At 37.4% G+C, this 13520-nt stretch overlaps 1 protein-coding gene across 1 annotated transcript; it reads right to left on the bottom strand.

Moving 5' to 3' along the window:
• Positions 1-2990: 2990 nt before the first annotated feature.
• On the bottom strand, positions 2991-12423 carry LOC134744575 (dnaJ homolog subfamily C member 21). The gene is made up of 7 exons (XM_063678421.1): positions 12001-12423; positions 10761-10905; positions 9567-9714; positions 9167-9381; positions 5936-6160; positions 4471-4821; positions 2991-3689 (listed from the first exon to the last, which is right to left on the bottom strand). Exons 1-7 carry the CDS (start codon positions 12189-12191, stop codon positions 3144-3146), a joined length of 1821 nt encoding a protein of 606 aa, XP_063534491.1. The 5' UTR covers positions 12192-12423; the 3' UTR covers positions 2991-3143.
• Between the last annotated feature and the right edge of the window lie 1097 nt (positions 12424-13520).

The raw sequence follows: 13520 nt of genomic DNA, 5'->3' as shown, positions 1-13520 counted from the left end.
CTGTGTGTATCTACACTATTACATTACATACAATTTTAGACGTAAGTATTTTAGACTAGGTACACGAATAATCAGTAATTACGAAGATTTTATTTAAAGAAAGAAAATAAGTGCATTTAGTTTTTTTTCATACTAGTCTAACACTAAAAAACCAATTTGTCAGTGGAAAAAGGCGTGGCGGCACCGCAATTAAAAAAATCGCGAAGGTTCGATGATCTCCCATAGTAATTTTGAACGTCGCGCCTTTTTATACTGATAATTGATTTGCCAGACTATACCTAATAGGTACTGAAACACACCCAACTTGTCAGTAGAAAAGGCGCGAAATTCAAATTTTCTATGGGAAGTCAACTCGTTGCGCCTACATTTTTAAATTTGCCGCCTTTTTGTACTGACAAGGTTGCGTACACAGGCAAGCTAGCTTTGTCAGTAGAAAACGCGGAAAATTAAAAAAAAAAATGATATATAAAAATATATTACTGACAAAGTTGGCTTGCCAGAGTTTAAGCAAGACTTTCTGGCGATTGGAATGTTAGTTATTCAAACACGATTTGGACCGCAGAATACTTATGTCAACTGTTACTGTCAGTGTCAACGTCAAGTCTAATTCGACATTTTGCTACTTTGGGAAATTACAGAAATCAAATTTTAATGTTCATATTGATTTGAAAATCAATACTCAACACTGTAGTAGTTAGTGATAAACTTGTTGGATGAAAGGTAAAAATAACTTAACCAGATTACCTTCTTCTTGATGTTATATTGGACAATTTGGACATGAGATCATGTTTTTTTAGTGTTAAAGTACCGGAATTGCTAAAAAATGGGCCTTTTATTTAATATTGCTTGTACACAAGCCAAGAAGTGTCTATTTAAATGCGGACAGTTATGTTTCTTGTTAAAAAATAAAAACGTAGCGCACGTTTGAACAGATATTATTTATTAGAATCAAACTTACTACCTACCTGGATATAAAACACTATTGGAGCCAAGCAAATCCCTGACACTTATTAGTAGTTATTCTTAAAATATGTATCCTTTTAATTTCTGTTACAGAACGTATCTTCCAATTCAAAATGTCGAGATTTCGAGCGAGGAGGCAAAACAATGGATACTTCCAAGTGCCAAGTGATGACAGCGGATTCTCCGATGCACAGTTTGATATCCCTCCTCCAAAGATCCCGTGGAAAGCCATCACATTAGCTACTTTCCTCTTCGTTGTTGGTTCTATACTGTTATTAGTAGGTAGTCTGATAGTTACGGGACATATTGATACCAAGTATTCAGACCGACTGTGGCCTATGATAGTGTTAGGAGGAATTATGTTTTTACCAGGAATTTATCATATTAGGATAGCTTACTATGCATATAAGGAATATCCAGGTTATAGCTTTTCTGATATACCAGAGTTTGAATGAGTATTTCTGGCTATGCAATAAAGCCATGCTGCCATTAGTTACAATGTTCTTGTATAAATGTGACGTTTTAAAGCAAAAGGTACCACATTGTCGCTTACCATAAGGACGAAAATTGCTTGTATCTTTATACGAAAAACCTGTCAGAGCGTCCTTATGGCAAGCGACAATGTGGTACCTTTTGCTTGAAAATTACACAAATAATGTTCTATGGAGTGTTAGGTAAATCTTAAATAGAACAAGATACATTTAAATGTAAACATACAAATACATACACTGTAGTCAAAGACATTTTAATAATAATTTTAAGGGTGTCTACTTACTGGATAGGGTGAGTGGGTTGATGAACAATAGTATGAGCAACACTAAGTGGCGGATTTTACCTACACTGACACCCGCGCGCTCGCACCCGCTCCGTGCACCCGTGCGAATTAGTGGACTTCCTAGTAGGTAGATTGTCTCAATTATTTTACTAAGTGTGGGAAAGGTTAGCAATTATGCATTTCCTTCTTTCCTTGGACCAGGCTTTTATTGTGCAAAGGTGTAATATTTTAACCAATATAGGTATTATATTAGGTAGTTTTGTAACACTTGTTTGTACGCATAATTGCTACTTTATGTCTCACATTATATATAAGGAAAAAAAAACATATTTCAAAATCAGGCTTTCATTACCGGAGTTTCAACTGAAATGGTATGTCCATTATACTTATTATATCTTAGTTTTTGTCACTTAGCGCCACTTGCACCATCCCACTAAACCTGGAGTTACCATGGTTGACACAGGGTTAATGGTTTAACCGGTTAACCCCGGGTTAGGGGGATGGTGCAAGTGGCGCTTACTGATTAAAATGTTTAATTAAAGCGTTAGTTATATTTATAACATAGGTACATTTAAGAACTGAAAGAACTCCCTGTATTTTGTGTGAGATGCACAAGCACAGTGATCATTTACTGAAAAAGGCCGGCCTTGGACACTAAAGTCAGATCAAGCTAAGTCTGCATGGCATTTGCAATGATAATGTGTGGCAATGTCATCATGAATGTCGAATTTCTATGAAAATATGATGTTTCTAGTGACACTATCACTTCGTTCTAATGAAAAGTTAGCTTTGATAGACTCTGTTTTATTTATATATGACATCTATTTCAGCTCATAATTAAAATTGTGATTTTGAACAATGAAAATTAAATGTGAATGTGAGGATAGCTAGATGGAAGATTTGGAGCTAAGTCAAGTTTGTATTCACTCTAACTGAAGTATTGTGACTTCATCCTTATTATTCAGCATCCAGCTGGTCATAATCATAACCATCTTAAATCAAATCAATAAAACATTAGGTTGCCTGTAATTATAAGCAATTATTACTTAAAACTTTAGTGTGATATTTATCTTAAGTTTATTATTATTGTGTTTAATGTATTAGCAATATGATTTTAATTGTTGTGTCTGTGTCAGACAAAAATATAAGTTGCTTATAGATTATTGGCTTATGTCTTTATGATATGAGAAAATTGTTAAGTAAAAATGAAATAAAATGGTAACTAAGCCCAGTGCCTGAAATGAAATAACTGTTTTCTTGATGCATATTTTATTGACAGTGATCATAGTTTTAATTTAATAAATATGTAGATTGATAGTCACTTTTAGAGAGTAAAATAAAATCACAATGATTTCCAATGCATTAATTATTAATACTTTCCACCCTATCTAAATTGATTGCACATTTATCTATTAGAATTAGATCTCTTCCCTTTTTTAGTTTGCGTAAAACTAGTTTGGGGGAGTGGGACAGAGTGTCCCGTCTTTTTGAGGTGCTCAAACAATCTGTTCTTTGAGGGGAAGTCTGTTTGACAGACGGCACATCTGAGGTTGAGTGCGGTGCTTGAGTCTTCTGTTTCTGTGGTTTTGATTCGTACGAGTTTGCGGTCCATCTGCTTCTTGGGTTTGACATTTCTGGACATTTTGGGTAGCGCAGGCTTGTCTTGTGGTAAAGTGGCTTCGCCTAAGGCGTCATCAGTGGGGGTTGTGCTTGAGACTTCGTATAAGTTTTCTGTGGATGTTTGGGACTGGGATCCTTTCTTGAGATTAGCTTCCTTCTTGGCCTGTATTTGGCTCTTGAGCATGTTGAACTTCTTGTTTTTGCGGCTGCGCGCGGGGCCCTCTATTTCGTTGAAGCTCATTTCGTCGTGGCTATCGTTGCCTTCGCTCTCTGGCATGGGAATAAATGATTTCTTCTTGTTTTTCTTCTTTTTCTGGCTTTTTGGTAGAGCCTATTGAGCAAAAAAAAATTTAGATTAAAGACCATTACATAAATCTGTTATAAATTCGATAGTATCTATTGAGATTGCGATAGATGTCGCGCGTGATAGATGCGTTTAGGTGCGATGGCTGGACTGCGGACAAGTGTTTAAATTGTGTTTTTTTAACAAGTTCACTATTATGATGGAAATACCCAATGATTGGCCCATCAAAGTAATTCATAATAATTCATAATTCTTTATTGCAACCATGGTACAGTATAGATGTAAATTATAATATACAATGTCTCACATGGACCCTGTAAGGGCACAGCATATCAATAGCTTACTCATAACATATTATTATTGTATCATATTATTAGACCCTATTTTTGTAGCAATATCACCACTGACTCCCTTTCATCCCTTAACACCCACCATCGCGATATCGCGTCAGCAGAAAACTTACCTCTGCCTCCCACACGCAATTTTGTAGAAAATGTATGAAAAATCAAAAACGCCCGATTGTTTGCAGTGCCGGGATTTGAGGGGTCAATATTGGGCAGGTCATAATTTCAACCTGCCTACGAGTATTTTTCTTCAAACCATTTCGCTCGCGAAAAAAATATATGAGGCCGGCTGTACACGATCGTCGAGAGCCTCTCGCCGAGTCTCAGTAAAAGACCGACCAAGTCTGAGAAGGACGAAACCAGAAGGGAGCAGTTCAACACATTCGTTCTCAGCCTGTCTCGTCCCTCGACGAGTGTGTAAAACTGGCATGAGTCAGGTGCCTACATAATTAATTAAAACTCACCTGCACTTTATCAGAATCGTCACTCAAAGTCTCCCTAATGTCGTTGTCTTCAATATCCGAAGTGGAGTTACCCACATGGTCCACTTCACTCTCAGTTAACCCGTTCACTTCCTTTGGCTCCTCCGTTTCAAGCGGAGGATCATTATCCTCATCAACATCATGTTCATCTCCTGATATCTCAATGTCGTCATCTAAGACCATGTTGGAAACATTTTCTTTATGTTTCTTGCTATTCTCGTGATTTTCGAAGGATTTCACGTTTTTGAAGAGTTTGTTGCAAGCTGAGCAGTATAGGTTTTTGATTGCCGCTTTTGATTTTGTTTTGGGCGTTGCTTTCGATGCTTCGCTGGCCTGTAAATTAAATACAGAATTGGTTAAAAGAATGAGCGGAAATAATGTTCGTAAAAAATTAACTGAAATAGGTATCATACACTAAAGAAAAAACCGGCCACGTGCGAATCGGACTCGCGCACGAAGGGTTCCGTACCATTACGGAAGAAAACAGCAAAAAAATCACGTTTGTTGTATGGGAGCCCCATTTAAATATTTATATTATTATTTTTTTAGTATTTGTTGTTATAGCGGCAACAGAAATACATCATCTGTGAAAATTTCAACTGTCTAGCTATCACGGTTCACGAGATACAGCCTGGTGACAGACAGACAGACGGACAGACGGACGGACAGACGGACAGCGGAGTCTTAGTAATAGGGTCCCGTTTTTACCCTTACGGGGTACGGAACCCTAAAAATGACCACCGGTGGCCGAGGCGGGAATCGAACCTGCGTCTTCAGCTTACGCGGCTAACGTCCTGACCACTAGACCTGGGGTTTCGTAAAATATTAAAGCACCGTTAGCGCGATATAGGAGATGTATATCGCTTAATAGAAGGTTTCACTATTGCCATCTGTTAGACCTTGTGGCAAATGTGGCATGATGTTGACAGTGACAGAAAAGACGTCACAGGTAAATTATAGAACACATTCTGTGATGATTCTGTGTATGAAAGTGTCCGTCAAAAAACCTTAAATAGGTGGCGCGACAATACTTAGAATATTTGATAAACAAATCATTGACAGCGCACTTCACTCCGTCAATAATGGCAAAGTTCATATCTACTCTAGCGCCACTCTGAAGAGATTTGGAACTGTTATTTATAGCCGACAGTTGGACACTTTTGCAACTGTTCTCCCATAAGAGTTTTCTCCTTAGGTACAGTACCGGTCAAAAGTTTAAGTTCACCCTTTGTTTTCGGTACAAATGAGTACTTTTGTGCGATAATTTTTTGCAGTTTCGGATGTCGGAATTTGTTTTCAACTGATTCGTTATTGTTTCCAGAGATGTGTTTGATTAGTCAGACACAATTTACGTACAATTCTAAACAACTCATTCCCTAAAATCTTATAGGAATGACGGCAAATGCTGGGCCATATGGCAAAAGTAATAATACTAATATTGACTTACTTCCTCAGTTTTCGAGCTTTCTTCATTACTGCTCTCCATGCCACCCTCACTGATGGTGTCATCATCAGACGACAGACCAAACTCCTCGGCCAGCAACGACTCTATTTCACTCAGCTTTTTCTGATAATCTTCGCTTTGCATGAAAGAGCTCTCGCCCTCTCGCTTCTTCGCCTCTTCTATCTCTTTCTGTCTTTGTATTATTCTTTCGCGTCTTAGCTGCTCGGCCTGTAATCAGTATTATATTTGTTATTAGATTCATGTAAATCAAATGTAGTGCTACCACCACCAGTAGTGTGACCACGCACGTTGGAAAGTGTTCCATTTGGTGAGCTAAACTAGAAGTTGACTACAGAATAAGTAATAGTATTATCATACGGAACGGCCATGCACCGCCCCGCCCCGACTCGAATGACCTCGCCCCGCGACAGCAGATTGGCGACCTTTTGCCGACCGCTCAGTATTGTTTTTAAGCAACTTACACAATGACGCATGACGCGTATATTTGATGTATAGCGTGTCCGCCCTGTGACTTGACATTGTCACTCCTGACGCCAGTAAGGAGGTGCTGCCAAGTACACGCACGGTCCCTTGCGGCCTAAGTCGGAAACAAAGTTGACATCGTTGACATGAACATTCTACGCTAATAATGGTAAAGGTAATGGTTTTTAAGTCCGGTAACAAATGCCCCTCACATGTGCCCCCAGTTCGACTCAACGGGATCGCTCTCGTGAGTCTATAGGTTTAAATACTTAGAGCATATTGTTACCGACGACTTAAAGGACGATGAGTATATGGAGAGAACGGAGAGCGTTGTGCGTAAGGGCGAATATGCTGGCCCGAAGGTTTGCTAGATGTTCAAAAGCGGAAAAAAAAATTGATTAAGGCATTTTGATCATCCTTTTACACAGGTAGCTTTTGGGTCAGCTATACCATAGAGTAACTTACTCGTATACTAGAGCGGTACTGTCATAGTAAATTTTGTAACCCCAGTAAATTCACTGCCATCTGTCGACACACTTTAAGACTAAAAATAAATATTTATACAAATACAAATACAAATAATTTATTGAAAAAAGTATTGTACAGAGGTTCATCTTAAAGACTAAGAGTTGTTAGTAGAGGAAAGTGGTTTACGAATGCCTGAACTAGGAGTTCCTGTGTTTCAGGCAGCGAAGGACAAAATTAAACAATTTTTAATTATTCACTTAATTATAAATTAATAGTAGTACTTACACAATATAAGTCTTATCGCCTTAACAAAATGGGTCTTAAGTATTAAATTTCAAAGTACACAATCATGTTACGACTATTAGTAGGTTCTCTGTATCATCGTACGTCATATTTTGAAGGGCGCGTCGTAGAGTATTCTTACAACAAGCATAGCTAAGTGGGTATAGGTCTAGTTTTACATTTAACCTGTTGTACAAAAATGGGCCCAAGAAGACAAAAAATCTAGATGAAAATACGTGTTTCCTTTGAACGGTTTGAATACCTATTATATCTTTGCGCCTTTTGTTTCTGTATTCAGGGTTGAAAGGAATTCTGGCGTGCTGCTTTAGTGTTGTGCTTAATATATATAATTGACGAACAGTTAGTACTTCCCATGATTTATAAAGGAGGTCAGTAGGGTATAAAAATGGGCGGGAAGTAGCTACCTTTAGTACCGCTCTCTGGGCTCTTTCTAGGGTTAGTAGGGTAGTTTTAGCTGTGCCACCCCAGGAACAAATGCAGTAGGTTAGTATTGATTGACATAGTGCAAAGTATACTTGCTTAATTAAATTTAGATCAGCAATCGAACGAAGTTTTTTGAATACAAATATTAACTTTCGGACTCTATTGCATAATGATTCAATGTGATTTTTGAAAGTGAGGGTTTCGTCAATCAAGACTCCCAAATACTTAATTTTGTCAGTAATAGCTAGAGATGGGCATGAACAGGGATTATTCGATTTTTCCTTACAGTTATAAAAATACGATAAAATGTATTTAAATATGGATAAATGATTTTTTTATTTGCATTAATTATTTTTATATGATTTTGACCCATGTTCTTTCACTGGTATGCGTAAAAATTATAAATAACAAACGAAACAGTCAACGCCCTCTATACGAGTGTAGGCCAAAACTAGTGGCGCCATCTGGTCGAGAATCAAATTTTCGTGATTTTCGAGGCACGTTTTTTCCTTAGACTGTATCCATCTATTACGGAGTTACATCTATCTTTGGCTATACCCAAAAAGCGTATAACGCTCTACGAGTGGTGTACAACAACGCCTTCAGAGTGCTGGTTGGGCTGCCTAGGTTCTGTAGCGCCTCCGCCATGTTTGCGGAGGCTCGAACCGATGGCTTTGCAGCAATTATACGCAAGAAAGCGGCCTCATTACTGCGCAGAACCAGGGATAGCACAAACAGCATTCTAAGGATGATTGCTGATCAAGTTTGTTGTCCAATAATGATAAGCTTAATTAAATTAACTTTTAAGTATTAACATAGTTTTTAAGCCTTATAATACGTAATGCTAACACAATGGGATCATGTTATCTTGAAAATAAATAATAATTGAAATTGAATTGAAATAAACAGAAACAGAACAACAGAACAGAAGAGTTCGAAACGTCGGGATGTATTATAAATTCAATATACGCGATATAATCCGTTTTCATAGTTTTATTTCATGAGTAACTATCACGGTAACCGAAGACAATATTATGAAATAAACAGATCAAATTCTTCGTCTCGTCCAGTTCTGGCAGACAAACCTGTTTTGCGAAAAGAACACAAACTTTTTGCAGTGCGCGAATAATTTGGAGAATACGAATGGCGCACTAGTGGCACTCTCGCCAGATCTGGACGCCTCATAATAAAGAACAGGATGCAGGTATTGCAGGTCTCAAGTCCGTAAAAAATGTGCCTTTAAGACCTATACCCGACAGTTAAAACTTATTACTTACTAGCGACCCGCCCCGGCTTCGCACGGGTGCAATGCTGATGTATATAAACTTTCCTCTTGAATCACACTATCTATTTAAAAAAAACCGCATGTAAATCCGTTACGTAGTTTAAAAGATCTAAGCATACATAGGGACAGATATCCATCCAGACAGCAGGAAGCGACTTTGTTTTATACTATGTAGTGATTAACCCGTGAAGCGCCCTAGTATCACACATGTGATACTAACTCCATACTACTGTGATACTGGGGAGCTCCACGGGTTAAAACTTTTGACAAACCTTCTTTTTATTCTCCTCCGCTTTCTCCTGAAGTTGCTTCGTATGCTCAATGACCCTCTTGTCCTTCCTCCGCACAAAGCTGGTCAGCCTCCTTATCTCCTCATTCCTCTCCTTACGCGCTTTCTGTCGTATCTTGTTGTTCTCCTTTTCCATCAGCTTTATGACTCGGCGGTTGTCGCCCTGGGTTATCTCGTATTGGTCCAGCCATACGAAACCTGTTGGAGATCATGATGTATAATGGGCATAGGCATACAGAAAAACGCAATGACTTGGAACTCCGGTAGCTGTTTAAGAAGTGTAATACTCTTACGGTAGATGTCGCTAGGCGCCTCCTTAAAGCGCATATGGTGGAAATATTTGGTGTCCTCGAGTGAATTATCGGTAGCTAAACTAAACTTACTCTTATTTGTGGAGAATGACATCCAAAAAGCATAAAACTCGTGGACATCTTCATAAGGTGTAGTAGAGTTGCCAAACTTTGGGATTGTATTCAATTCCTCAGGGTCGTCGAGAAAGTCAGTTTCCTCAGCAGATAATTTGGAGAATACCTGAAATATTTGGTAAGGAAATGATAAGTAAGGTATAGTGGAAGAAGATGTAATAGTAGATTGTGTCACAAGGGAGCATAATGACATATTTACGGCGAGGGCGTACATTGAATCCTTTGAAGCAAAAGATTCTATAATTGAATCCTGAGCGTAACGAGGGATTCTAAAATAGAATATAGTGTATTGAGTGTAGTGAGGGATTCAAGTGATAACGCCCAAGGTGAAAATAATTTTGCTACCATGTCACACATACTGTTTTTCACATCACCTGCCTATGAGGAAATTATTATGTTTCAAAATATTAATTACCTAAAAAAAGTATGCAAAAAAGAAAAAAAAATCGTGTCCTAGAACAGAAAAGTGCCATTTTGATCCCTCCTAGCAGGGAATAAGCCCTTTTTCGAATAGGTGATGTGAAAAATATGTGCACATACCTATACATATAAATACTCAATACTTATGTAAGTCCCATACTGTTATAAAGTATAATGTTGAACTTAAATAAAATCTTTTACAAAAACATCTTAATATGTATGTGGTTAACAAGAAATACCGGTAAAAGTATTAATGTATAAATTCTCAGATGATTCACTAACAGATTAATGTTGAATGAAAATAGTTCACACTACTTTGTTGGAACTTAATGATGCCTTTCGTACAATAAGCTGCCAGGCGCCACTTGCGCCAAGAACTTATTTGAAGGGTTCAATTTGTAAAGAATCTTAACAGCGACTGGAAATTGTGTTAAAGACAATGCTATCGTCATTAATGAAATTTTTTATATATGTATAGATAGAATAGTGACCCGCCCGGCTTCGCACGGGTAGTTCAACTAATTTACACAAAACCTGTTCAAATTATACATATAAACCTCCCTCTTGAATCACTCTATCTATTAAAAAAAACTGCATCAAAATCCGTTGCGTAGCTTTAAAGATCTAAGCATACATAGGGACAGAGGGACGGACAGACAGCGGAAAGCGACATTGTTTTATACTATGTAGTGATAGTCATATTCCTTTTACAGTAAATGAACAAATACTTACTTCAGAGTAAACTCCATAGAAGCCTTTAGGATCATCTCCAAAGCCTTTGTAGCAGGACGGACTGAAGTATGGGTAAACATCGAGACTGTCATCATTGTACGAGCTGCCGGCGCCTCTTAGTAACTGCTCCCTGTGGTTGTCATACCTGAAAATTAAAATTCACCATAGGACTACACTACTTTCCACACAGCCATTTGGGAACCTAAATATCAAGACAAAAGGTCTGTAGCATATGAAAATGGAAAATGATTTATTTATGTAAGAAAAATGCAGCTTATTACATAGTAGAATTACATTTTTAGGAGTATTCTATTGTTAAACAGTCTAGGAATAGTGTCTTGAGCCCTAAACTAGGTAAAGCTGTCTTATAGGGATCAAGGAATAAACCACAGCTAGTTCTAGCAATGCAGCAAAGGTTGGTTGTGTACACAAGTTAAAAATAGATACCAATGGTCAGATCGTAATATATGTATGCAATTTTTATATATACTTATGTAATTGGCATTATAGTATTTGTAGTGCAAAATAGTGAGTTATAATGACAGGCAAATTTAAAGGCATGGGACCTCAGTGCCCTCTTCCTGCCAGATGGTGTGCTCAAATTACTGCACTGCAATTAAAACTGCACAAGGTTATGGACTTAGAAAGAAGCCTATAAAGGAACCTGGTCTTCAACAGAAGGACATGATGTTACAAATCTCAGCGTCGAGGGAATGACTGAAGATGCACAAATTCAAATTAAAAAAAAAATTGTCCATTTTCAAAACTAAATGAAAAATAATGTAAGTTGCAAACTTGTTTGAGTTGATATTTTTCTGTGACTTAGCACACAAATATTTATTGTTTCACCTCTACAAACTGTTTAGAAGCTGCATTTAGAATTAATGGCCATGCTTAAATCTCAATGTCTGTTTCTCACACGAAATTACATATTTAACAACTAAAAATGTTTTCATGTTGTTGCGATATAAAATAAGACAAGTTGAACCCCTGAAACCAATTGACTTAATTCTATTTTGTTTATTGTTACATTTTACATTCGCAATCGACTTTTCATATGCAATATCGGTAAGTCTGTTATGGTTTTTGCTAAAACGAGGAAAAAGAAAAAAGCATGGTAATTATTAGATAACTTATCTTTGTTTAATTATATTAATCCAAGGCCATTATTTTCAAACATTTTACAACAGAAACACCAACTTTCTCTGCACATATTGTAATGAAAAGTTGATTAACCTACCATGCTCTTTCCTGAGGATCAGAGAGCACTTCATATGCGGTTTGCACGAGTTGAAACTGCTCCTTCGCTTCCTGAAGGTTGTCCAAGTTCTTATCCGGGTGCCATTGAAGAGCTAGCTTCCGATAGGCCTTTTTAATTTCTGATGCACTCGCCTCCTTCGCTACATTTAAAACTTCGTAGTGGCACTTCATTTTGAAATCATTCTGATTCTACCTTGTTAAGTTCACAGCCTGTTATAAGTAAGGTTAACAATTCAAAACTGAAAATAATATACTGAATTTTAAAATTGTAAATTAACAGCTAGCGACGATAAACTAACAAATTACTGTAAAGGAACTGCATATTCAGGTTTTTCCTGGGAAAAACAGTATCGATCTATTTTGAAGAAACGTTTCGAATGATATCACCGAAGTTGAAGGTATTACCCGACCAAACTTAACTGCCGAATTTACGTATAAGCATTCTTGTACGCAGTTCGTCTATTTGACATGATTGGATAATAGGAAAAGTTGACCATGAAGGAATTTATGAACGAACGAAACGTTTTTGTGACGTCGGTGAAATGGTCCAAATTGCAGTAGTTAGTTTAGTCCAAGTTTACTCCAAGCGGTCCGAAAGCACAATTAGTTTGAAGGACTGTCTCATTTCAAATTTCAAACATAGACAGAGAGAATCATACTATCTTTGTCTGACACTAGTACTAGCACCCAAAAGAAAAGGATGAGGATTTTGTTATTATTTACTGACAATTTGGTTTGACCTATATATGGTATATATTATTGATAAAAGTTCTTCTTCTTCTTCTTCTTTTAAAATTATGGCTTCAGCCCAGTGGGACTATTTCGCCAGTATCAAGGTATTGAGAGGTTTACAAACGACAAAAATTGTACGGTTGTACAAGACAGTGTACGGTGATTTGTTAGCTCTTGTAAATCGATAGCTAGTCTTTACAAGAAGCACGTGGACTACCGGCCGTTGACTCCAAGATGGTGGTTAAACGCGCTTCAAAATTAATTCTCCATTCACTGCACACTACCACATTAGTTTACTGTATAATAAGCTATCGATATTACACTTTAAACAATATTAATAAGCAAAAAACAAAGTAATTAATCACGATGCTAACTATCAAGATGGCGCTCGAACCGGAAGTCCATTGATAAAAGTTAAACCAAGAGAACTGCAGAGCTTTTGACAGCACAAGTGTTTTTGTGTGTGTTTTTTTAAACGTCAAACTTCTATGAAATTATGACGTATACATAACACTGGCGCTGCGTGTGCTGTCAAAATCTCTGCGGACTTTTCTTGGTTTAACTTTAGGCCTAGTTTTTCAACGCGCGTTAAAAAAGCGTTTGAATAACACAAATGGAAACATGTGTACTTATTTATACACACGATGGCGGTAGCGCTTTTTATCCATGACGTTCCACGTTAAAGGTACCTTATGGCGGTTGGCGCTTACGTAGCGTAGCAACCTAGCTAGTTTTAAGAATTCAAAGCTTCTATCGGGGTGGTTACTT

Source organism: Cydia strobilella, chromosome 10 (genome assembly GCF_947568885.1).
Source record: "Cydia strobilella chromosome 10, ilCydStro3.1, whole genome shotgun sequence".
Classification (NCBI taxonomy): Eukaryota; Metazoa; Arthropoda; class Insecta; order Lepidoptera; family Tortricidae; genus Cydia; species Cydia strobilella.
Note: the sequence above shows the minus strand (reverse complement) of the source record. Positions and strands in the feature narration are given on the sequence as shown.

Excerpts from the sequence above, each read along its gene's own strand:
- LOC134744575 (XM_063678421.1), bottom strand. The coding sequence starts at position 12,191 with ATGAAGTGCCACTACGAAGTTTTAAATGTAGCGAAGGAGGCGAGTGCA. Across the intron at positions 9,382-9,566 it reads GTCATTCTCCACAAATAAGA|GTTTCGTATGGCTGGACCAA; the intron begins GTAAGTTTAGTT and ends GATCTCCAACAG. Across the intron at positions 6,161-9,166 it reads CGGAGGAGAATAAAAAGAAG|GCCGAGCAGCTAAGACGCGA; the intron begins GTTTGTCAAAAG and ends TACTGATTACAG.